This window comes from Ursus maritimus, unplaced genomic scaffold, assembly GCF_017311325.1.
Source record: "Ursus maritimus isolate PB19 unplaced genomic scaffold, ASM1731132v1 scaffold_32, whole genome shotgun sequence".
Lineage (NCBI taxonomy): Eukaryota > Metazoa > Chordata > Mammalia > Carnivora > Ursidae > Ursus > Ursus maritimus.
This window is the reverse complement of record NW_024425786.1, coordinates 30,872,349-30,897,651: the sequence shown is the minus strand read 5'-3', so window position 1 is coordinate 30,897,651 and position 25,303 is coordinate 30,872,349. Positions and strand designations below refer to the sequence as shown.

At 42.7% G+C, this 25,303-nt stretch overlaps 1 protein-coding gene across 5 annotated transcripts in view; it reads right to left on the bottom strand.

The window, feature by feature from the left end:
- Positions 1-2,135: 2,135 nt before the first annotated feature.
- ZFP69 (ZFP69 zinc finger protein) overlaps positions 2,136-25,303 on the bottom strand; it is a 33,426-nt gene continuing 10,258 nt past the window's right edge. For 3 of the 5 annotated variants that reach the window (XM_040619330.1, XM_040619332.1, XM_008711986.2), the window contains 4 exons: positions 9,184-9,310; positions 8,791-8,889; positions 6,258-6,302; positions 2,136-4,849 (listed from right to left, as the gene is read on the bottom strand). In XM_040619330.1, the coding sequence (XP_040475264.1) occupies positions 3,720-4,849; positions 6,258-6,302; positions 8,791-8,889; positions 9,184-9,310 (1,401 nt within the window). In that variant the 3' untranslated portion in view covers positions 2,136-3,719. Of the gene's footprint in view, positions 4,850-6,257; positions 6,303-8,790; positions 8,890-9,183; positions 9,311-20,770; positions 20,857-25,303 lie in introns of all 5 variants that reach the window. The other 2 variants (XM_040619331.1, XM_008711987.2) reach the window with 2 other exon arrangements.

Genomic DNA, 25,303 nt, shown 5'->3' with positions numbered 1-25,303 from the left:
GGCACCTGAACAAAGGACTAAAATCTCCACTGCAGCCTGGTTTTGGGTATTAAGAATCTCGCACAGCACTGCTAATGTAAATGACAGTTTTTCTCTCTAGGACACTTACCAAAATATGCAACGTTTTTAGGGGGAAGAGAGACTGTCTTGTGACTTCTACCTATTTCCTGAGGCCTGTAGAAATAAACCTTTATGTACCTAAAATTATGCAGAAAATAGAATCAAATTAATACCAAACTTGAAAAAAAGAGATGAGTCCAGATATAGCACAGCCAGTCGGAACCCTAATTAAGCAGTTAGGATGTGCTAACAGCCTAATTAAAGAACTGACAATGGGAATGGAGAGGAAGGTAGTAAAGAGATCCCAAGTAGAATATACAGGACTTAGTGGCTGAGGGAGGCGATGGATGAGGAGGAAGTGTAAACTGGAGAATTGCATGGAGGGCGGTACCACTCACTGGATTGAGGGTACAGAGTTTATTGAAAAGATTATGAGTTGAGTTTTGGATACTTTGAGGTGACTATGGGATACCCAAATGGGGATATTCAGTAGGACACTGAATAGAATGTTTTGGAGTTCAGGAGAGATTCCTAAGATATAGATATAGGTTTAAAAAGAGTTAGACATGGGGCGCCTGGGTGGCACAGCGGTTAAGCGTCTGCCTTCGGCTCAGGGCCTGATCCCGGCGTTGTGGGATCGAGCCCCACATCAGGCTCCTCCGCTGGGAGCCTGCTTCTTCCTCTCCCACTCCCCCTGCTTGTGTTCCCCCTCTCGCTGCCTGTTTCTCTCTCTGTCAAATAAATGAATAAAATCTTAAAAAATAAAAAAATAAAAAGAGTTAGACAAAATGTGTAGCTTGAGAAAAGAACATGCCTAAGGACACAGCCCCACGGAAGAGCATTTACGTGACCAGCAGAGGGAGAAGTGCCTGTAAGATAACCAGAATGAAGAAACAGGCAATAATAGGCTAAACCAATGGATAGGCTCTAAAGTTATTAAGACCTCCTGAAGCAGTAGCAGATCTAAGAAATAAAACTTAGAATGGCAAACAACAGCTTTGAGTAGCCATTTAGGGCAGGTGTTTGGAAAGCTAGACTAAACCTGGAGAAAAAATGTTTAAAAACACAACTCAAGTAAAGGACATGAATAATTAAAGGAGACTCTCCATTTGTCTATAAAGTGAGGAGTTGTTTGTTTTGTTTTTTGGGTGTTGTTGTTGTTGTTGTTTTATTTTATTTGTCAGAAAGAGAGAGGGCATAAGCAGGGGGAGCGGCAGGCAGAGGGAGGAGCAGACTCCCAGCTGAGCAAGGAGCCCGATGAGGCACCTGATCCCAGGACCCTGGGACCATGACCTGAGCCGAAGGCAGAAGCTTACCTGACTGAGCCACCCAGGCACCCCTAAATTGAGGAGTTCTAATTAAGTGAATTCCTAGACCCTTTCCAGTTCTAAAATTCTGATCCTATGAGCGGGTGTCAGAGTGAGTTAGGATCCAGAATTCATCTATGAACAGTAACCCTTTCTGCTCTCTTGCCCCTCCAGACATCCCATTCACACCATCTACATGGTTCCACAGAAGTCCTCTGCCTACCTACAGGGGGGCACCTGACCTGGCTGAGCCAATAAGAGATCTTCCCTAGGATTTTAAGATTGGAAATAAGAAAGAAAAGGCAGTATCTTTTTTTCTGGGTGATGGAAACAATGTATGTAAAATCTGGAGCTGATGGCAACTGTGATTTACTACAGGTGTTAAAAAAAAACAACAACACAAAAAGCCAAGGTGAGAGATGGAGAGAAAGCTGCCTGGACTTCCTCAAATGCTTCAGGTCCTAGCTCCAGTCTGCTGTTAGAATGTGTTGCAGCCCATGAATTATAGGATACCCCAATATGCCTCTAACAATACCCCCACTTTGAGACTTAAATAGCCCCCGAATGATTAGTATTATCTGACCAAAGAGTCTCAACTAATCTACTGAGTGTAGTCAGAGCGCATATGGGAAGGAGGAAAATGGGAGATGGAATTATAAAGTAGCACTAGATACAATGGAGGCTCTCAGTGCCAGGCTTTGATTTGTAACTGGAGTAGCGGCTGTGAGATGGGGATCGGGGAAATCCATTACCATTTCACAGAATCACTAAAACTTTAATAAACGTTTACCAGATTGAAAAATGAATATGTACAAAAGCATGTGGTCCTAGTCTTGGTGCTCAGCTTTCACATTAGCAGTGTTAATTAATGCTCTCAATCATTAATTAATGCTCAATAGAAAGTCACACCCTACCTCCTTTCTGTCTTCCTCCATGTGTTACTTGTAACTTGCTAACATAACCATCCTGTAAAAGGCTGTGTGGTTGGTCATCCATGGTACACCCTGCCATCCTGAGTACCCTGACTCAACTGTCAGTGTTCCTCCATTCCATCTGAGGGGCAGCCGCCAAAATTTCACTTGCTAAGACAAGTGTATTGGTCTCCTTAAAGGGACTCTCCCTGATCAGGCAGCCCCAGCCTCAGAAATCAGAGACTGGAGCAGCTGGTGGAGAAAGGGCTTCTCCTTCTCCAGCTGAGACTTTGGTAGGCTCGGCTGCTGTCCAGGAAGAGGCAGATTCCTCTCTGGCTCCAAGAATGGCAAGCACCACTCTTCCTGGGGCTGCAGCTCAGCTGTCCTTCTATGCTAAGTTACTGAGACAAACCGATACTCCTTTGATGATTGACACGGCAGTTGTTCCAGGACATGCTTCAGCAGCAGGTGGCTCCCACAGTTCTCCATCTTGCTGGTAGGAAAATAATTTGGCCCAACCTCTCTCTGAAGACCAGTTTGGCAATATCCATCATGAAAACGCACATACCCTCTAGTGAGAGATTCCAGTTCTTGGAATTTACCGTACATATCTACTTACATGTGAAAGAAATAAAAAATGTTTATGACTATTCATTGTAACAAAAAAACAGAAATCCAAAAGTCCATCCATAGGGAACCGGCTAAATAAATTAAAGTACATTCAAACCACAGAATACTACATCGTTGTAAAAAGAATGAGTAGACACTGTATCTACCAGCAGGGAATGACCTTCATGATATATGGTGAAGTAATAAAAGTAATGTGCAGGGGTGTTTAAAAAGGAGGCTGCCATTTATGCTTAAAAAGAAAAACTCTGCATTTGTATTCTCTTGGATACAAATACAAAAATCTCTGGAAGGGTGCACACAAAAAAATTAGTTATTAAAAAATGGTGGTTGCCTCTATAAAAAAATTGGTGGTGGGGGATGTGGGAAAAGGATTTTCACTTATACAACTTTCTATGCCTTTTGAGCTTTACACCACTTTTAAGTTTCCCCATTAAAAAAAAAAGTTTACTTAAAAAATAGGGGTGGTGGTATTTTCAAAAGTTCTTCCCAATTGTTAGTCTATAAATCAGTGAATGCCCATGGAGAATGATTAATCCACCATAAAATCAGAAAGATAACAATTATGTGTGCATTTTCCATAATGCTGAATTTCATTTGAAGGACCATTTAATTTCAAGGGCCAATTGTTCTTGATTAAGTACTTTGTATGGAGGTGTTAGTAGACAGTAGTTATCAATGTACTATTTACATAATGGGCAAAATTAAAAGCTGGCATCATGATATCAATTCCTCAAATTTGAATCCTGGAATTTAAAAACACAGAATCACTGATTTAGAGCCAGCTTTTGTTCTCATGTAGAATAATCTATTTTCAAACATTATTTCGAAAGGCATTCCTCCTGTGTATCTCATGATGCCGACTAAGTGAGGAATTATAGCTAAAGGCTTTTCCACATTCATTACATTCATAAGGTTTTTCTCCAGTGTGGTGTCTCTGATGTTTCTTAAAGGATGAATCATGCCGGTAGGCTTTCCCACAGCGGTTGCATTCATATGCTTTCACTCCTGTATGAACAGTTTTATGGTTGCTAAGGTGTATCCTCTGCCTAAAGGCTTTCCCACATTCCTTACATTTGTAGGGTCTCTCCCCAGTATGGATTCTCTGGTGATGTGTTAGATACGCTCTATGACTAAAGGTTTTACAACACGCAGTGCACGCATAGGGCTTCTCCCCGGTGTGAATTCTTATATGTTCACTAAGGTGTCTAATCTGTCGGAAGGTTTTCCCACATTCACTGCACGTGAAGGGTTTCTCTCCAGAATGAGTTCTCAAATGTTGGATCAAGCTAATGTTCTGGCTGAAAGCTTTCTGACATTTATCGCACACGTAGGGTTTCTCTCCAGTGTGAGTTCTATGATGCTGATTAAGAGATGAGCGATGTCTGAAGGCTTTGCCACATTCTTCACATTCAAAGGGTTTCTCGCCAGTATGGATCCTCTGGTGTGTAGTAAGGGATGCGCTTTGACTAAAGGCCCTTCCACATTCCTTACACCGGAAAGGCTTTTCACCAGTATGAATTCTCATGTGTTCAGTAAGATGAATGGGTTGTTTGAAGATTTTTTCACATATATTACATTCATAGGTTTTTGTTCTTATGTAACTCGGATGATTAATCAAGTCTAATTTGTATTTGTTCCCCTTTCTAGGTGTATCGCATTTACGGTGCCTCTGCTCTATAATAACATTTGAACTGACAATAGTTTCACCAAATTTGTTAGTTTCTTGGCCACTCTTGTGGGTCAGGAGGGCTTGTCTCACATCTCTTCCATGGGTTTCCTGGTGCCTTTCTAAGTCACCATCGTATTTGGAGACTTTTCTCAATGTGGAATAAATGACATCGTCTCTCAGGAACCCTTCCGTCATAACGCCATGATATAACTGTTCCTGCAAGATGTCATTCTTTGCAGCTGATGCATCGCTTTCTGTTTTATTCTTCAAGTCTGAAAGAAATGGAAAAAATGCAAGGAACTCTTATTCATTATGCTTTAAAAAATCAATTATTGAAACGAGTATGAAATAGAAATTTAGATAACTACACATATAAAGTACGAGTTTTTGATTATAGTTGACCCGTGAACAACATGGGGACTGGCATACCAACCCCAGCGCAGTAAAAAAAAAATCCATGTATAACTTTTGACTCCCCCCAAAACTTAATTATGAATAGCCTACTGTTGCCTAGAAGCCTTACTGATAAGTCAATTAACACATTTTTTATGTTATATGTATCATATATTATATTCTTACAATAAAATGTGAAGGGAGAAAGAATACACTTATAGTGCTGTAACAAACCCACGTATATGCAGACCCGTGCAGTACAAACCAGTATCGTTCAAGGCTCAACTGCACAGTTAAATATGGTTATGCAACCGGGGAGGTAATGGGAAGTTAAGAAACAGTAAATAAGGAAAATGTGTGATTTTATATAGAGAGTAAAATTTGAGGACTTTAGACCTGTTCTAATACTAAATAATGAAATTTCAGAGCTATGCCTTATGAATACCTTTTTAGTTGACAACAACTTTTGGAAAACAATCTCAGAAAGATAAAAAGATGTCCCTCTCTCCACACCAGCAGCAGCAGATGCTCGTTCGAAAATAAGGTCTGAACTAAGAACTTTCATAAAAACATTAAGCTGTCTTTTACTGAAACTTGTATTAATATTTACATTGTTCTATTTTCTTAGTTATTAGTCTGTCTCTAGAAAGGAGACTTGTAAGAAACCCAGACTTTGCTGCTATTATTGCTATGTTCTATGAAAGTATCTTTTATTTTTTTGAGGGGGGAGAGGAGTCCCAGAAGAAGACAGGGAGAGAATCTCAAGAAGGCTTCCCTCCCAGCAGGGCTTGATCTCACAACCCTGAGATCATGACCTAAGCCAAAATAAAGAGTCAAACACTTAACTGAATGAGCCACCCAGGTGCCCCCGAAAATATCTTTTAACCTTTAAAATTCTGATTGGCTTTTTTACTTGATAATTTGTTGTCCCATTACCAATATTTCAACTGATAGATCTGTATCCTGAAAGGTATAACGTCTTGTGAGATTTTTTTTGGTCAACACAAAAGTATATTAGTACTTTCAAATTCTTAATGAGTAAAGGCAATAATAGAGTCTATGTTCTGTGAGCTTCTGATTCTGAATACGGGAGGGGGAAGAGAAGAAGACCGGGAAGGAAAGAAGAAGCCACCTATGTCCCTTCCCCAAATCAGTATCCAGGCCTAAAAAAGGATGAGACTATTGAAGAAGAGAAGACTCAACTTTAAATGAAGTTGAGAGTTTTTGTTACTGCATTAAACAAAAGATTTAACTAAAATCAAACTGTTATTATTTAAAGGGACTGACCTTCTAGAAGATCATGGCAGCTTTTATTATTTTCAGTATTATAAGCTGAAAAAGAGAAAACCCAAGAGAATATATAAACAAATGACTGGAATTAATAATGGAGTGAAACAAGGTGGCTAGCTATAAGATCAATATACAAAATTAACTGGGCTATTACACACCAACAACGAACACAAAACACAAGTTAAAAATATATACCATCTACAATAGCAAAATATAAGGTCTTCAAGACGAATCTAACAGGAGATGTAATATGTAGACCTTTATCGGGAAAATTCTGAAACTTTATTTTTAAAAAAGTTAGGAAATATCAATAAATGGAGCAAAACACTATGTTCTGGATAATAAAACTCAATATGATAGTATTAATTCCCCCCAAAGTTGATCTATAAATTCCATTCCCATCAAAATACCACTGAAGTATTTGCGCGTGCGTGTGCGTGTATGTGTGTGTGAAATTGGAGGCACTCGTTCTGTAATTTGTATGGAAGTCAAGAGGCTAAGAATAACCAGGACAATTGTGAAGAACAAAGTGGGAGAACTATCTCTACCAGATATTCAGATTCACTAAGAAATACAGTAATTAAGACAGCTTGGCATTTGAGTAGGGCTAGAATAGAAAAATAGAACAGAATTAGAGAGTGCCTAGAACAGACCCAAGTATATAAGGAAACTTGACAGGTAACAGAGTGGCTACTGAATAAATGGTTCCTGGACTGATTATTCTTGTTGAAAAGTCAAAGTAGAGCCTCACCTCATATTACATATAAAATGATTCCAGGTGAATTAACTTTAAATATGAAAAACCAAATCTTAAAGAATATAATATATATTACATACAATTTTTCTATAAATCAAGAAAAAAGATAATAGAACAATTGGCAAAGATATAAACAAGTCATTTACATAAGAGAACTCCGGATGGTCAATAAACATGAAAAGTATGCTCCTCTTGCTAGTAATCAGGAAAACAAAAGAAACAACGAGATACCATATTCACCCACAAATTTACAATAATTTCATTTTTTAAAAGATATTCATTTATTTATTTATTTGGGCGGGGCAGAGAAAGACTCTGGAGCAGACTCTGCACCGAGTGTGGAGCCCAACACAGGGCTCAATCCCACAACCTTGAGATCCTGACCTGAGCTGAAATCCAGAGTTGGACGCCCAACCAACTGAGCCACTCAGGTGCCCCTACGATAATTTTAAAGTTTGACAAAGCTAAGTGTTGACAAAGAGGCTGAGCTCTGGAAACTCTTAAGGCTTGCCGACGGGAGTACAAACTGGTGCACCTGCTTTGTCGAGCAAGTCAGTAATCTCCAGCAAAGCGAAGGCGCATATACAGCATGACCCCACTAAACAGCTCCGGAATACTCGCATATGTACACAAGAGGACGTGTGCAGGAAGACACTGCATCTTGGTAACCCCCAACTTCAGAAACAATATAAATGTATATGAATAGGAAAATGGATAAATAAATTGTGATTTATTAATTCAGTGGAAATAGAAGAACCAGAACAACATAAATATCAGCCATGTTGAAGGAGAAAAGCAAGTCGAAGTAAATACACATTTAAAGAAAAAGAACATGCAAAACAATACCATATACTGCTCTGGGACAGACACCTGTAATAAAAGTATGAAGACACGGGTGAAAATGACAATATTTAAACCTGGAAGAGTTGGTTATTTCAAAAGGTAAGAGGGTAGCAGGGCTTCAAATCTTTTTTTTCTTAATCTAGGTAGAAGCTACATAGAAGTTTGTTACAATGTTCTTTATGTCTTACTAAACACCTAAAATATTTCATAATAAAGCAAAATTTAAGGAGATGGTTAAAAACCATTGAATTGGGGGGGCCCTGGGTGGCACAGTCATTAAGCGTCTGCCTTCGGCTCAGGGCGTGATCCCGGCGTTCTGGGATCGAGCCTGCTTCTTCCTCTCCCACTCCCCCTGCTTGTGTTCCCTCTCTCGCTGGCGGTCTCTATCTCTGTCGAATAAATAAATAAAATCTTAAAAAAAAAACAACACACTGAATTTGGAGACAAAGTGTCTTGTGGCAATTTCTCTTGCAAGAATTTTCATACAGTAGTTGTTACAAAAAATACAAAAGATACATGAGTTGAAAAGAAGAGTGAGAATCAAAGCGGAAATTGTAAAATGGAAGTTGGCAAAAAGTGGAAATAGAATGCAAGACAGAAAATTAAAGATCTGCCGAATGCAGTGAGAGTCCTGAAAAGAGACGTGTTTCCTGTGAGGAGAGACCAGGTACTTCTGACTGCTTAGAGAAAGGAGCTTTCAATTCAGAGTTCAGGATACTAAAAATAAGAGGGAAAGTCAAGTTTAACCTTAATGAAGACAAGATTCCCTTCCCTCCAATTGCGGAGAGACTTCTGCAAGGTCAGGTGAAGGACAGGGGTGACGGAGGGAAGGGTGATGTCAGGTTTAGCGCATGCCCTGTCCAGGGGCTGTGGGAAGACTGCGGAGACTCTGGCCTATGTTTTAAAATGTACTAGCTGTCTTGGTCTTACCTGACCTGGGGTCTCCTGGGCCTTCTTTCTCTGTCATCCATGGTTCTTGTCCTTTCTCCAACTGAGATATCACACTAGGTTTGGAAAGTTGATATCCTGCTTGTAAAGTAAAAAAGAAAAAAGAGCATGAATGGTTATGCTGAGTTCTAAGAACCATCCCCAGAATTTCGTCCTAGTCCTCTAACATTCAGGGTCTCTGATCATGGAGAGGGCACCACAGGACGTCTTCCTATTCTAGCTCTACCAGGTACAGCAGTTCCCCCAAGGAATGAGACGTCTCTAATACACAACCCAAGGCCAAGCTCCAGGGAACCCACAACCTTTAATAATTCAGAAATAATGACTGTCCTGTAACGGGCAGGTTTTCTGGGAGAATGTTTCACCCGTCCTTACCCACTGAGACCAGGTTCCCATAGTTCTCCAGCATCACCTCCCGGTATAGATTCCGGTGAGCAGGGGCCAGGTGTCCCCACTCCTCCTGGGTGAAGTCCACGGATATGTCCTTGAAGGTCAACAGTTCCTAGAATATTGAATATATTCCTTTTCAGACGGAGTCCACCTCCACCAAGGTCCAAGGAGTTCTGACAGAATTCTAAGTTCTGAGAGAGTCTAAACTAGGTTTACCGGGAGCCTCCTCTGACTGTGTTTGAAAATCCTCCAGAGATTACCATAAATAAATATTTAGAAAAACAGATGGTCATAGGTGCCTTAGAAAACAATTAAGCAGGATAAGGGAGGGACATGGCAAACAACAGTGAGGGGAGAGGAGGATCTTTTATGCAGGGTGGTGGGGGAAGGCCTCTCTAAAAAGGCGATATTTGATGGGAGACATGAATTCAGTGAGGGAGAGCCATGTGGAAATCTGAGGGGAGAGCGTTCCAGGCAGGTACAAAGGACCTAAAGCGAGAGCATCCTTGGTTGTCTGAGGAACAGGAAAGTGAACAGCATCACTGGTGGAAGGTGGTGAAGGAAGGAGTAGGAGATGAGGTTAGAGAGGTGGGGGAGGGAGTGGTGGGGGTAGGGAGGGAGGGAGAGGGAGAGGCTTTCAGCACATATCGTCACGAAACCAATGCATTCCTGATGAGCTTAATTTCTGGGGTCCCACTGGAGTTTAATGCAAAGATGAACAAAACAGTCTGGAACTGTGGTCTAACCCCATCCTAGCTCAAATACTCCAAGAGCTAAAAAAGATCAGTGTCCCCACCCCCAGCTGTGGTGGCATGGGCTTTTGTAGTTGGGTTAATCAGAAATGAACGCCTCAAATAAAAGCTGTATCTCAGCCACAGCTCAGCCACAGCTCTAGGGGGGATATGAATAATCAGTCCCTTGCCTTGACCACTAGACAGAGGAAAGGGCTTAGTCTCCTGGAAATAAACAGAACTAAACAAACAAACTATATTTCATCCCTCACTGTTCTTTAATACCCAATATCTGAACTACTATAAAAAACTGTTACACATGTGAAGGAGGAAGAAAATCTAATCTATAATCAAGAAAATAAAAATCAGGGGCGACTGGGTGGCTCAGTCGTTAAGCGTCTGCCTTTGGCTCAGGGCGTGATCCCGGTGTTCTGGGATCAAGCCCCACATCAGGCTCCTTGGTTGGGAGCCTGCTTCTTCCTCTCCCACTCCCCCTGCTTGTGTTCCCTCTCTCACTGGCTGTCTGTCAAATAAATAAATAAATAAAATCTTTAAAAAATAAAAATAAAAATAAAAAAAATAAAACTTACAATTAAAAAAAGAAAAGAAAAGAAAAGAAAAATCAATAGAAGCAAACCCATAGGTGACCAAGTCATTGGAATTAGCAGATGGGAAGTTTAAAGCAATTATTAAAATATATGTTAAAAAACTTACAATAGAGGGGCACCCGGTTAAGCATGTGACTCTTGATTTCAGCTCAGGTCATGATCTCAGGGTCATGAGATGAGCCCACGTCAGGCTCTGTGCTGGGGGTGAAGCCTGCTTGAGATTCTTTCTCTCTCCCTTTCTCTCCCTTTCCCTCTGCCCCTCCCTGCCCCCCCCCCACGCAAAAAAAAAAAAAAGGACAGAATAGGTGAAAACATGGGGGTAATTGAGAACAGAGAGAGAAATGCTAAAGAACTAAGTGAAAATTCTATGAATGAGAAATATAATACCTGAAAAATCCACTGAACAGACTTAGTGGCAGATTGAACCCTGACAAAGATGAGATCTGTGAAACTTTTTTTTTTTGAAGGCAAGAATTCTCTTTTTATTTGCTAATAATGTGATTATGTTCAAAGAAAACCTTAAGGAATCTATAAAAAGCTACTAGAACTAGTATGTTTAGCAAGGTTACAGAATACAAGGTCAGTATAAAAAAATCAATTGTACTTTTAAATACTAGCAATGGACAGTTATAAATTGAAATTACAAATAGCAATTATAAGGGATCAGAAAATTATGAAATACTTAGGGATAAAGTTAACAAAGTAAGTACAGAATCTTTACAATAAAACCATAAAACATCGCTGGGAGAAATTAAAGATCTAAATAGTGAAGAGATATACCAGGTTATGGATGGGAAGACTCAGTATTTATAAGATAGCTATTCTCTGCAAAGTGACCTATTGATTACAATACCAATTAAGTTTCAGGATTTTTTTTTCTTTTGGTAAAAATTGAGATCTGTGAAACTTAAGACAGGTCAATAGATATTATTCAAACTGAAGCACCAAGAGAGAAAAGAAAAATAATCCAGGATAATACCAAGTGGTTTAATATCCATGCAATTGGAATCTCAGAAGGAGATAAAAGAATGGGCAGAAAAAATATTAAATAAAGGCTGAAAATTTTCCAAATTCGATGGAAAAAAAAAAATCAAGGCACAGACCCAAGAAGCTCAGCAAACCCCCAAAAGAAATAAATTCAAAGAAAATCATCCGTGGGCACATCGTAGTAAAACTGCTGAAAAGCAAAGACAAAAGGGAAGATCAAGAAGGTAGCCAGAAGGTAGGAGCGGAGGCACGAAACACAAGAAAGGCTGGTCCGTACAAACAGAGAGGCATGTCACCTGCAGGGAGAGAAGAGTAACAGCTGACTTCTCATTCGAAACAGTACAAGCTAAAGGATCATGGAACACTCCTAAGTGCTACAAGAAGCAAAGTCACCCTAGAGTTCTATATCCAACGAAAGAGTCTCAAGGAGGAAGACAATAGAAAGACATCTTTAGATCAGCAAAAGCTGTGAGAATCCATCAGACAGCCGCACTACAAGAAATGTTAAACAACATCCCTCTGAGTGAAGAGAATGATGCCAGTTAGAAACTTGGAAATAAAAGAAGGAATGAAGAGGGCCTGTATTGGTAATTATGTAGACAGATATGAAAAGACCTGTTTTTTTCTCCTTTTCTTAATCTCTTTTTTCTTTAAAGATTGTATTTATTTGAGAGAGAGTGCGTGTGTGCGAGCATGAGTTGGGGGGGCGGGGAGAGGGCCAGAGGGAAAAGCAGACTCCCTGCAGAGCAAGGAGCTGGACATGGGGCTCAATCCCAGGATCCTGGGTCCATAACCTGAGCTGAAGGCAGACGCTTAACCGACTGAGCCACCCAGGAGCCCCTCCTTTTCTTAATTTCTTAAAAGCAATTTACCACTAAAAATAAAAATAAGAGGGGAGCATGCTCTCAATGGGCAGCCTGCTTGAGATTCTCTCTTTCCCTCTGCCCCTCCCCCTACTTGCATGCACATGTGCTCTCTCCCTCAGATAAATAAATAAATCTTTTTAAAAAATAAAAAAATGAAAATAAGAACAATGTACTGTGGGGTTTATAACGTGTAAAGCGAAATGTATGGTAACAATATACAAAGAATGAGAAAGAATAAATGGAAATAGGAGGCTTTCATACCATGTGTGACAGCATAATGTTAATTCAACTGTGATATGTTAAAAACGTGTATTGTAATGGCCAGAACAACCACTAAAAGCAAATCAAACAAGTAGAGCTCAAAGGTCATCAGAGGACATAAAGTGGAATACTAAAAAACTATACAGTCAAGAGGAAGCAGAAGAGGATGAAAGAAACAAAGATGGGTGAACAGCCAACAAAGAACAAGAATATTCAGTTAAATCGAATATTCAGTTAAATCCCACCATATCAATGATGACGGTAACTGGAAACGCACAAAACAAGCCAGACATGGCCATATGTAAGGTCACACTTTAAATATATAGACACAGATAAGGTTAAAAGCAAAAGAACTGAAAGAACACTGGAGGAACTGTAGTAAATCAGACAAAGTGGACTTAGAAGGACTATGACTAGCCATAAAGAAGAGACACCTCGTAAACTGCCAGTTCATCAGGAAGGCAACAATCCTACGCATTAATGCATCTGATAACGGAACTCAAAGCAGAGTTGAAAGAACTAAAGGGAGATAAAGACGAAACCAAGATATAGATTTTCACACTCCTGTCTCAGTAATTGATACAAGTGGACAAAAGTGTATCAAGGATACAGATTTGAACAACCCATCAGCCAACTTAAACTACTGGACATTTACAGAACACTGTACCTATCAATTGCAGAATATAAATTCTTTTTAAACTTTTTATTTTGAGATAATTATAGATTCCCATACAGTTGTAAGAAATAACACAGATCCCATGTACTCTCTACTGGGCACACAGCGAAGTTTTGATTGGAAAGGGACACGGTGGAAATGGTCTATACTCTGGTTACAGGGTGTATACATATGCCAAAATAGAACTATACACTTTCTTTAGTGTGTTTTCTTATATTTAAATTGTACCTCAATTTTAACAAAATTTAATCTTTTCCTAGCACTAAGAATCCCATTGGTTTTTGATAAATGTCCAGAGGCAAGGAATTCCAGATAGTGGAATGCAGAGATAACTCTTTAAATAATTACACTATTATAACTTCTTCCCTATTGCTGTAAATAACTCTGAAATGCACTTCAATCTTAGAAGGAATCAGCGTCTGAATCAGCTGAGGAAACTGGGATTGTAAACAGCTAGAAAAAACTGCCCCCAGCACCAAGCAAATAAATACAAGAGGTAAGTTCAAATCCTGTACCATCTAACTTCAGAACCCAAGTTCTTTTCACTTAAAACTCTTCTGGGAAGGGGGAATGAAGCATGAGAGACTGTGGACTCTGGGAAACAAACTGAGGGCTTCAGAGGGGAGGGGGGTGGGGGAATGGGATAGACCGGTCATGGGTAGTAAGGAGGGCAGGAATTGCATGGTGCACTGGGTGTTATACGCAACTAATGAATCATCGAACTTTGCATCAGAAACCAGGGATGTACTGTATGGTAACTAACATAATAAAAAAAAAACATTAAAAAAAACCAATATTACCCCTTTACGAATAGCTGGTAGGAATACAGAGAGCTGGCCACACTGGATTATGGACAAAAGATAAAGGCACTGTATCAATGTACATTTTTGAAGTTGAGCAGTGGTTGATAGGTGGTAAGTGAAGTTGATCAGTTGATACTGTGGTTCTCTAAGGAAACAGTCTTAGGAAAAAACACGCCTAGGTATTTAGAGATCAGGGGTCGGGCTGTGTGTTACCCTCAACTGAATCTGAAAAAATTATGCATGTGTTCCTTGACCTATCTGTATTTTTGCAGTGTTTTGTAAGTTTAAAATTATTTCCAAATAAAATAAGTTTTTAATGGGAAAAAAAAAAAAAACAACTCTTCTGGGGTAAGGAGTTAAGATGGCGGAGGAGTGGGGGACCCCTTTTTCAGCTGGTCCCCTGAGTCGAGCTGGATAGGTACCAGACCAGCCTGAACAACCACGGAACCAGCCTGAGACGCAGGAAGATGCATCTGGATCTCTACAAATGAACATCTCCAGCGCTGAGTATTGAGGTATGAAGCGGGGAGCCGTGAAACCGCACAGATATCGGAAGATAAACGGAAGGGGGAGGGAGCCGCCGCGTTCGGGCGCCGGGAAGCGGTAGCCACCTGCACGGGAGAGCGGGCGGGGCTCACGGAGGGCACCCGCGAGAGAGCGGACTGTGACCGTGAGCCGGGAGCGCACGTGACCAGACTGAAACGGAGCTCCGGTGCGCTCACTGGATCCAGACTGAGACCGAGAGCTCAGGGGGCGCGCGGGGCGGCTGGTGGCTGGCGGCGTTAGAAACACAAAGGACAGAGAGGCGCCGGCCCTGGAAGGGAGGGCTGGGACTCCGGGTGTGGGGCGCACATCCCGGGACGCTGCAGGGTTGAGCAGCACCAACAGTAACAGAGTTAAAGTGGCCAGAACATCAGTGGAGAATGGGCCGCAATCCTTCTCTTCCGTGACAGAGGCTGAAATTTGGCCGCTGCTTCTCTGACTCTCAGAAGAGGCACAGCAAACCGCCAGGGAAAGCCGCCAGAGAACAAAAGCCTGGAAATACAGAGCCAGGGAGTGCCCATCCCCATCCTCCCTCGCCAGGGAGACACCGGAGACACTACCCAAACAGGGTTGTCGTGTCGCGCGAGCAGGCCCCTCCCCCAGAACACAGAAGGCGGAGGCTGAAAAATCCAAGAAGCCCATCCTAAGGTCTCTATAAAACAAGGGTGCACGGCCTGGGTCCGGTCAATAATTTGGCCTCTGGACAAGCCGCAACCTCTCCTCATCAGAATAGCCACGAGAGGAAAATCCCCGACGAAAAGTAGAGTGACTCTGTGGCTCCTGCCACAGACTGATAAGGATATGGATATAACTAAATTATCAGAAATAGAGTTCAAGTAACAATGGTCAAGATGATGTGTAGACTTGAAAAAATATTGCGAGGAAATGTTAATGAGAATACTAGAATCTCTGAGGAGCAGAAATGAGAGCGAATTTGGCGAAATTAAAGGTTCTATACAAATGAGTCAAAACTAGCTCACTACGGCCAGGAGGTGAATAGGCGGAGTGGAGGATGGAGTTAGTAGAAGAAAGCTAAAACAAGATATGGATCAAAATCCATTCTAAGAATGAGGTTACAGGAGATTCTGACTCAATGAAGCGTTCCAATGTCAGTATCCACTGGCATCCGAAAGTGGAACAGAGCAGAACGAGTTTTGACAAATTGTACCTGAGAACTTACCTAAATCAGCAAGGGGAAACAACATTTGTCAAAGGCCAGAGGACCCTCAGAGCTCAACAGCATCAAACCTATGCCCGTCACGTCACATCATGTATGCATTTCGCAAATATGTAGATCCAAGGATACAGTATTGGCGGCCAGGGCAAAAAAGAATTTCTCCGCTTACCACAAGCAAAAGTATCAGATGACGTCAGACCTGTCTACAAGACCTAGAATGAGAAGGGTTGAGGGGCATTTTTAAAGCTCTTTCACAGAAAAACATGCAGCCAAGGATCCTCTATCAGCAAGGCTGTCATTCAGAATGGATGGAGTAATAAAGACCTTCCAAGAATTGCCAGTCATTGACCAATATCCAAACAAAACCAGCCCTCAGGAAGTATTAAAAGGGGTTCTATAAAAGTAAAAAGGCCCCCAAGAGTGATCAGAACAGAAAGTTGCATCGATAGAAACAAGAAGACTTTACTGGCAACATGGCATCATTAAAGTGTATCTCTCATTATCGATCTCAATGTAAATGGCCTAAATGCTCCCCATAAAACACCACAGGGTTGCAGATTGGATAAAGACATAACCCATCCATTTGCTGTCTACAAGAGACTCATTTGAACCTAAAGATACATTGTTTCAGACTGAAAGTAAAGGGGATGGAATACTGCATCTTTCATGCCAATGGACACTAAAAGAAAGCTAGGGGTAGCAATTCTCATATCAGATAGTTGGATTTTAAACTAAAGACTATAGTTAGAGACACAAGAAGGGCACTGTATTTTCTTAAAGGATGTATCAAGCAAGTGGATATGAACAATTATAAATATATATACTGTTACAGGGGAGCAACAAGATACATACACAAGCGAACTCTTAACCACAATATAGAGACATATAGATAAAAATACAGTATATAGTAGGGGACCTCAACACTCCACTATCAGAAATAGACAGAACACCATGCAGAAATCCGGCAAAAGACAAGAGGCTTTGATGCCATACTCAGCAGATTGACAGTTCATAGATATATATAGAACACTACACCCCAGAACCAAGAATACTCATTCTATTCTAATGCCCATGGAACATTCTCAAGAATAGACCGTAGTTCTGAGCTAAACGGTCTCAAGCTGATACCAAGGACTGAAATTATTCCTGCATATTCTCAGACCACAAGCGCTCTGAAATGGGAACTCAACCACCAGGAAAAATTTGGAAGAAACTCAACCACTTGGAGACTAGAAATCCATAGCTGGAATGATTTGATAAACAGATAAAATCACATAAAACAATTATATGGAGACTAAGCGAATGAAAACACAATGGTAAAACTTGTAAGGATACTGCAAAGGATGATCCTACGTGAGGAAATACATAGCCATCCAAGCCTCACTCCAAAAGAATGAAAAATCTAAAATGCAGTTTCTTTATTCTCGCCTCAAGCAGCTGGAACAGCAACAGAGGACAGAGCCTAATCCACACACGAGGGCAGTTGAAAGCCAAGATTAGAGCAGAAATCAATGAATTGAAACCAGGTACAGGTGAGCAGATCAACAGAGCGAAAGCTGGTTCTTTGGAAATTAATAAATTGACAGACATGGTAAGACTTATCCAAAAGAAAAGGACCAAATTAATAAAATTATGAATGAAAGGAGAGGTCCTAACCAAAACCAATGAGAATTGGAAGGATTATTAGAAACTTTTAGTTACTGGCTTTATGCCAATAATTAAGCAATCTGGAAGAGATGGAGGCCTCCTGGAAAGCCTCTAACTACCAAGACTGAAACAGGAAGAAATTGATTTTTAAACAGGCCAATTAATTATGAAGAGGATGAGTCAGTGATAAACAACCTTCCAAAAACAAAACTCCAGGCCCCAGGGGTTTCAGGAATTCTCAACATTCAAAGAAGAAATAATACCTATTCTCCTAAAGCTATTTCAAAAAATAAAACAGTAATAAGCTACCAGACTCATTTATGAGGGCCAATATTACCCTTGATCCCCAAACCAGCAAAGAACCCACAAAAGGGAGAATTACAGACACGATTTCCCTAATGAATTGGATGCAAAATCTTCAACAAGATCCTGGCTAATAGAATCCACAGTACATTAAAGGATTATCCATCATGCCGTCTGGGATTTGAACCGGGGATCCAAGAGGTATCAACGTGATCAATCATCAGTTACTTAGATTTATCCAGAAAATAAAATTCAAAAATCATTGATTCTCTCAATAGGATGCAGAAAAGCATTTGACAAAATACAGCATCCTTTCCTGATTAAAACCCTTCTGAAGTGTAGGATGAGAATTTTTACTATCTCATAAAGCGCACCTCTGAAAACCTACTGCACATATTTACTTCTATGGGAGCTGTTGAGCTTTTCCTTAAGAACAAAGGCTTCTTAAGGAGTGCCCACTCTCGCTACCTATTACACATAGTACACCAGAATCAGGCAACAAGTCGAGCGAAACAAAGTATCAAATGTCGCAATCAGATAAAGTCAAACTGTCTTCTCTTCTGGATGACATGATACTCTATATGAGGACGAAAGAATCACTCCGAACTACTAGAAGTTATAGAGCAATTCAGCAATGTGGAGGGGATAAAAAATCAATGCTCAGAAATCAGTTGCATTTCTATCACGAACAATGAGCCTGAAGAAGAGAGAAATTGAGAAGTCTCATCCCATTTACAATAGCACCAAAAACCATACGTTACCCTTGGAATTAACTGAACCAGAGACGTAAAGGGAGCTATATTGGACTTCTGAATCGCTCTTAGAAAGACATTGAAGAAGACACAAAAAGATGGAAAACTATTCCATGCTCATGGATCGGAAAAATTAACATAGTTCAAAAATATCCCTGCTACCCAGCATCTACCCTTTCAATGCTAATCCCAATCAAAATACCGAGGACATTTTTTCAAAGAGCTGGAACACAATAGTCCTTAAATTTGTATGGAACCAAGAAAGAGAGCCCGAATCGCCAAAGGAAATAGTTGAAAAGGAAAAACAAAGCTGGGCATCCACAGATGCAGGATTACGAACTGTACTAGCAAGTTGGATCACCAAAGGAAGCGGCCATGAGTACTGGCACAAAAACAGACACATAGACCAATGGAACAGAATAGAGGCAGAAACAGACCCTCGGCTCTTTGGGCAACTTAATCTTTGGTAAAGCAGGGAAAAAACATCTGGTGGAAAAAAGACAGTCTCTTCAATAAATGGTGCTGGGAAATTGGCCCGAGCTACATGCAAAAGAATGAAACTAGACAAGCACTCTTTCCCCACCATACACAAAGATAAACTCCAAATGGATGAAAGACCTCGATGTGAGACGAGGAATCAATCAAAATTCTAGAAGGAGAACATAGAGCAGCAACCTCTACGACCATGGCAAAGCAACCTTTTTCAGACACATCTCCAAAGGCAAGAGAAACAAAAGATAAATTGAACTTGTGGGACTTCATCAAGATCAAAAGCTTCTGCACAGCCAAGGAAACTGATCAAAAAACTAAGAGGCTCCACGGAATGGGAGAAGATATTTGCAAATGAGCCTTGTTTACAGATAAGACTGGTATCCAAGATCTACAAAAGAACTATCCAAACTCAATACACAAGAAACAAATAAACAAATCATAAAATGAGTCAGAAGATATGAATCAGACACTTGTCCAATGATGACATACAAATATTCTAACAGACACATGAAAAAAGTGTTCAAAATCATTAGCCATCAGGAAATTCAAATCAAAACCCACACTAAGATACCACCTATTGCCAGTTAGAGATGGCAAAAATTAGCAGGCAAAGAAACACAATTGTTGGAGAGGATATGGAGAAAGGGGATCCCTCCTCATTGTTGGTGGTGAGCTGCAAGGTGGTACAGCCACTCCTGGAAAACAGTTGTGGAGGTCCTTAAAAGTTCAAAAATTGAGACTACCCTATGATCCAGCCATTCACTACTGGGTATTTACCCCAACAAGATCCAGACATAATAAGGAAGGGCCATATGCACCCCAATGTTTCATAGCAGCATTGTCCACAATAGCTAAAATCGCTTGGAAGGAACCCGAGGAATGCCCTCCCAACAGATGACTGGATTAAGAAACTGTAGTCCATATATACAATGGAATATTACTCCAGCTATCAGAAAGAGCGAGTTCTCAACATTTGCTGCAACATGGACAGCACTGGAGGATGAAATCTAAGTGAAATAAGTCAGCGAGAAAGACAATTATCATATGATTTCTCTTATCTATGGAACATTAAGAACTAAGGAGAATCGGTGGGGAAGAAAGAGATAAAGAAAGGGGAGAGTGATGGGGGGAATGAAGCTTGAGAGACTATGGACTCTGAGAAACAAACTGAGGGCTTCAGAGGGGGAGGGAATGGGATGAGCCCGGTGATGGGTAGTAAGGAGGAGACACGTATTGCATGGTGCACTGGGTGTTATCATAGCTAATAGAATCATTGAACTTTACATCAGAAACCAGGGATGTCCTCTATGGTGACTAACATAATGTAATAAAAAAACATTAAAATAAAAAAATGTCAGAACCTTCTTCTCTCTTAACAAAGTTTGTTTTTGAGTTTAAAATACAAAAAAAAAAAAAGATGTACATTTTAGACTCCAAGTGGTATCTGTTTGTTTTAGGGCTAGAATTCCATCACTCATTCTGCTCGGCGCGAAGTCTTTGGCGCTAAATCTGATGTAGTTCATAAGCAGTTAATGGAGCCACCATAAAGGAGGATGGCCACCTGCAGCCCAGTACCTGTAGAAAGAGCATCTTGCACTGAGCTCCTATGTTGAATCTGTTAGCCACACCCCTCACACTTAAAAAAAAAAAAAAAAAAAAAAAAAAACCAGTTAAAGCCTTAAAAACCAAACAACATGGCAAAGAGAATGAAAGGAAACCAACCCACCTGGGATTCTGCTGCTGGGGACCCAGATGGGACTTCATCCTTCAAACTTTTCTCCTGGATCTCATCAGCATCCTGAGAGAGCAGTGCTAAGGGAAAGAGCTATGAAGTTTATATCTCCCCAAATCTCCCAAAAGAAAAACTGCTGCCAGATCTGCTGAACATGGCTTTTCTCTCAAAACCTTCTAAGAGGGACACGTAGAGGCACCTCTGACAGTAGGAGCCTCAGCAATGAGGAGGTCTGCAGTATGTTGCTTTGGGCATTAGTACTTCCCAATGGTCAACACTGGTCCAAAAGCACAGATTACCAGGCCTCCTCTGTTGAAGGATTGACAAGAGGAAAATCCAAACACTTCACCGCTGACATTCAAGGCGCTCTACAATTAGCCTGAAGCATCCTTTCCACATGTTAGTTCTCTTGCCACTTCTTGCTATCCATCCACCATACATTAGCCACTTTCTTAGCCCTCAGTTAGACGGGATATTCCCATTCTCTGAACCACTCTTAAGGCAATCATTTCACACCCTTTCCCCAAATTTTCTACAAAAAAACTTAAGATATCTTTCAAGGCCCAGTTCACGTGTTTATCAGCTGTGAAAATTTCTCTGATAAATACAATCAGAAGAATGTTTCCTGTCTCTTGTCTTTGAAAGTTTACCCTAGCATTTTCTTATGCTACCTTCTATTACTTTGATCTGGATATGTGTCTATCTCCTTCAATTAACAACAAGCATTGGAGATCATTATTCATTTTCCATCGGTCAAGACCATAGCAAGGTCCCTGCCTGCTGCAAGCGAGAACAGATATCAGCTGGACTTGGAAGTGTTAAAGGTATGAACTAAGAGACAGTGTAGAGACACACAAATTCCTCTGTCCATCTACCTGTCTGACCAGACCACAGATCAGTTCAGCATGGACCATTCCACCTAGTCTCCTGTAAATGAGTCATCAAAACGTGTGTTTTCTTCTCCCAGAAGAAAAGAACTGCTCCTTTTTAGCCTGGCTGGGTGCCATACGTGAAGGAGAAGACTTTGGAGCGTTAGGGAGGCAAGTGCTGACCCATATACTTGGGAGCCACTGGTGGGAACACTGCTGTGCTGTATCTGAGGACTGGAGATGGCAGCAGCTGAGCACATGGCGTGAGACCAATGTTTCTCCCTCCCAAAGCCTGACACGAACCCCAAGACCTGCTTTCCCCAATTTTTCTCCCAAAGAGATCCCACCTCAATAAAGTGTACCTATCCTTTCACACACAAATTGAGGAATTCTTCTCTCGCCATTCCCCTCCCTCAGCCTGAATCTGCCTTCTCTTCAAGCATCTAGTCACGTCCTCCGGCGCCTCTGCCTTCGCCGGATGGCGCGGCTCACGCCGGTGCCTGGCCTCCGTGGGCAGGAGTGATGAGGAGCTGCTGCAGCATGGCGCGCCCCCGCCCCGACTGGGCTTGTCCATTCAGGGAGGAAAGCGGCCAGAGCCTCTCCTGAGGCCGCTTCACAGGTGTGTCGTCTCCTCTGAGCACAACCTCCTGCCCTTGGGACTTTGGCGTGTCCCTGTGGCACCAGAAGCTGGGGGCTCTAAGAGGCTGATGTGACTTTAACTCTGAAACACTGACTTCTCTCTTGAATGAAGAACTGCCTCCTCGGGAGGCAGCCAGTTGAAGTAGGCTGAGTGCATGCCTCTATATTCTTCTAGAAGAGCAAAAAAGGCAGAAGAGATTCAGAAGCACCCACCACACAGCCAGAACTCCAGAACTTGCAGAAATCTATTCTAAACTGCAAAAGATCCAAAAACAAAGACTTGGCATCAACGTGGATTCTAAAAGTATAATCAATTATAGCAGACGTGGCTGTCTCCCGTTCCGTAGGCACATAGGCAAACAGCCAAAAGATACAAACAGGCACAGACACTGCCTTGGCGTTCCCTCCTTGGCCAGGCTGCAAGCACCTTCCTGCCTCTTCAGAATTGAAGAGGGCAAGCTTTGAGAAATCAGACAGCTTGGTGAGAATCCTGACACCTGTACTTAAAAAGCTCTAAGGCACTTCAACTCTGACTTCAGTTTCTTCGTCTATAAAGCGGGGATAACAAATTGCCTTTATAGGGCTCTAATACTAATGCAAACAATGTCAGGCATGCAAAAACCCTTAATAAATATTACTATAAGCCTTTTGCTTTAATGCTGCACCACACACAGCATTATCTTTTTAAGCTACTTTTTAAAAACAATTCGAATCTAAATTTAAAGTTCAAGTGTCATAAGTATTGGAATAATCACACAGCTGCATTTTCACATGACCAAACAGCGCTAGACACAACCCACCACGCAGATGCCCAGCAGCCTGCAAGTCCTTTTAACCTGTTAATACGTCACCTGGTTTCAGAAACTTTAAATTGGGTGAGGGTGTGTGTTCAGATGGGAAATACAGTACTCTGAGTATCATGAGACTAGTGCAGAACTATTTGCCAAAAGGAAAATCAGGGAACAACTCAAATCTATCATCTCATCCAGCCACCGCCCCCCGCCCGGGCATCTGATTAGGTGCCTCCGCGGTGACCAGATTCGGCACATCTGGGGCCCCACACGTACAGTCGAGCTCCGTGCAAGGGAGCCGGCCCAACTTTTGAAGTTGTGAGGAAGGGTACGTAGCTTACGGGCTCCCTCCACCCCCACCCCGCCATTTAAGCTGCGCCCGATGCACAAGAAAGGAGCTGCATCCTGCGGGCACAGAAGTATCAATGGAAATACCCTGCCCCGAATACGTATGTAAAAGTAAACGTCGAGTTACCGAAGTGGGGGAAACTTTCGAACCATCATTTGAAGCTGGCCCTCCTCCCTGCTCCCGGCCGTGCCTCCCGGGATGGAGGCTGCCGACCGCGAAGCCTCACCAGCTCGGCCCTGTATGCTGCTGGGATCAGGGACGCCGCCGCAAGAGCACTCGCTCCCGAGGCTTTCGGCGCCACTGGTGTCTCTTCGGAGGAGACCGGGAGGTAGCAGATTTTTGTTCTTCCCAGCCTTCGTAGACCACATGCCCCCGCTCACCGACGATTCTCCGAAGCACCCCCACGTTCCGCAGGCTTCCTTCCCGGGGAGCCCGCGGGACCTCGACCTCGGCCTCCGCCCCAGACGCCGGGCTTCTTCTCCCCGCTCCCGGCTTCCGCGAAGCCGGCCTAAGGCCGGCCGCCGCACCGCATCATGCCGCCGCCCTCCCAGGCGGCAGCTTCCGCGGCCGCGCGCCGGGCAGCGGGGCTCCACCGACGCAGTGGGAGGGCTGCCCCGGCCCCGCTTCCCGCAGACGCGGGCGAGGATACACCTCGCGGGCTGTCGCTCTGACGCCAGCAGGCCCGCGGCAGCATCGGCCAGTTCCACCGCCGCCCTCGTGGGCCGCAGCGAGGTGTCCAGCGCCTCCGTCCTCCGCCGCGCGCGTAATCGCGGCACCGGTCGCCCTGCCGCCCGACCACCACGGCCCGGTCACCCCACGCGGCCGCGCAGCCGCCCACCAGCGCGCGCGTCTTCCGGCGCTCCGCGCGCCGCAAGCTCCGCCCTGAGGACCGCCCCGGGCGCACTCGGGAAGCCGGCGCAGCGAAAACCCGGCTTTTGGGCGGCGGACGCGCCCGGGGCCTTAGCACCTGGGGACAGCGGCCAGCCCGCACCCACCATGGAGGTAGGGGCCAGGCGGCCTCTCGGAGGGACCACGTGGCCCTCAGCTCTTCTGGTAGGAGGGCCCCCTTCTTTGTCATCCTGTCATTCATTCGTTCAGCAACTCTCTTGAGTGCCTACCCATGGGTCCCGCATTGTTACAGGCTCTGAGCATATAGCAGTTATCAAAATGATCCTGCTCTCTTGGATCTTAACTCGTGAGGAATTAAATAGATAATGTTAAGTGAAATTCAGCCCAGTCACGGTTGAAGATCTAACTGGCTTAGTGATTCATGAATCGATCCATGATCCTAGCAAGTAAGGGGAGCACTAGAGAGTTGTATAAAACAGAAGGTTTTCTAGGAGTGAGCGTGGGGCAAGGAAATTATTAGCGAAAAAGAAAAGAAAGGATTATTCCATGAAAGGTCACCTTCTCTCAAGGTTAGAGCTGGGGGTCTAATTAGGTGGATTACCTCACTTACCTTTGGGGGGATGGAGAGGAGCCCATGTGACATAGCTTAGTGGTGCCAGACACAAAACTCCTGTGACTTATTAAACACTACATTTCTGGGGGTGGTTGGAATTGCAATTAGCCTAGCTATTAAGCGGTTTAATGACATGGCTAAGTGACCCCATTTTGAGCCTGTGGTTTTCTTCTTAACAATAAAAAATAGAAAATTGGTAACATCCCAGATGATGGTAAGGGCTATGAGGAACGAAAGCGGCGTGGAAGCGGGATAATGAGCTTCTTTTCTGGTAATAGTGGGGCTAGAGTTGCCATATCAGCCATCTCGCAGAAAACAATAAATTAAAAACTGAAGTCTGGGGCGCCTGGGTGGCTCAGTCGGTTGAGCCTCTGACTCTTGGTTTTGGCTCGAGTCACGATCTCGGGGTTGTGAGAT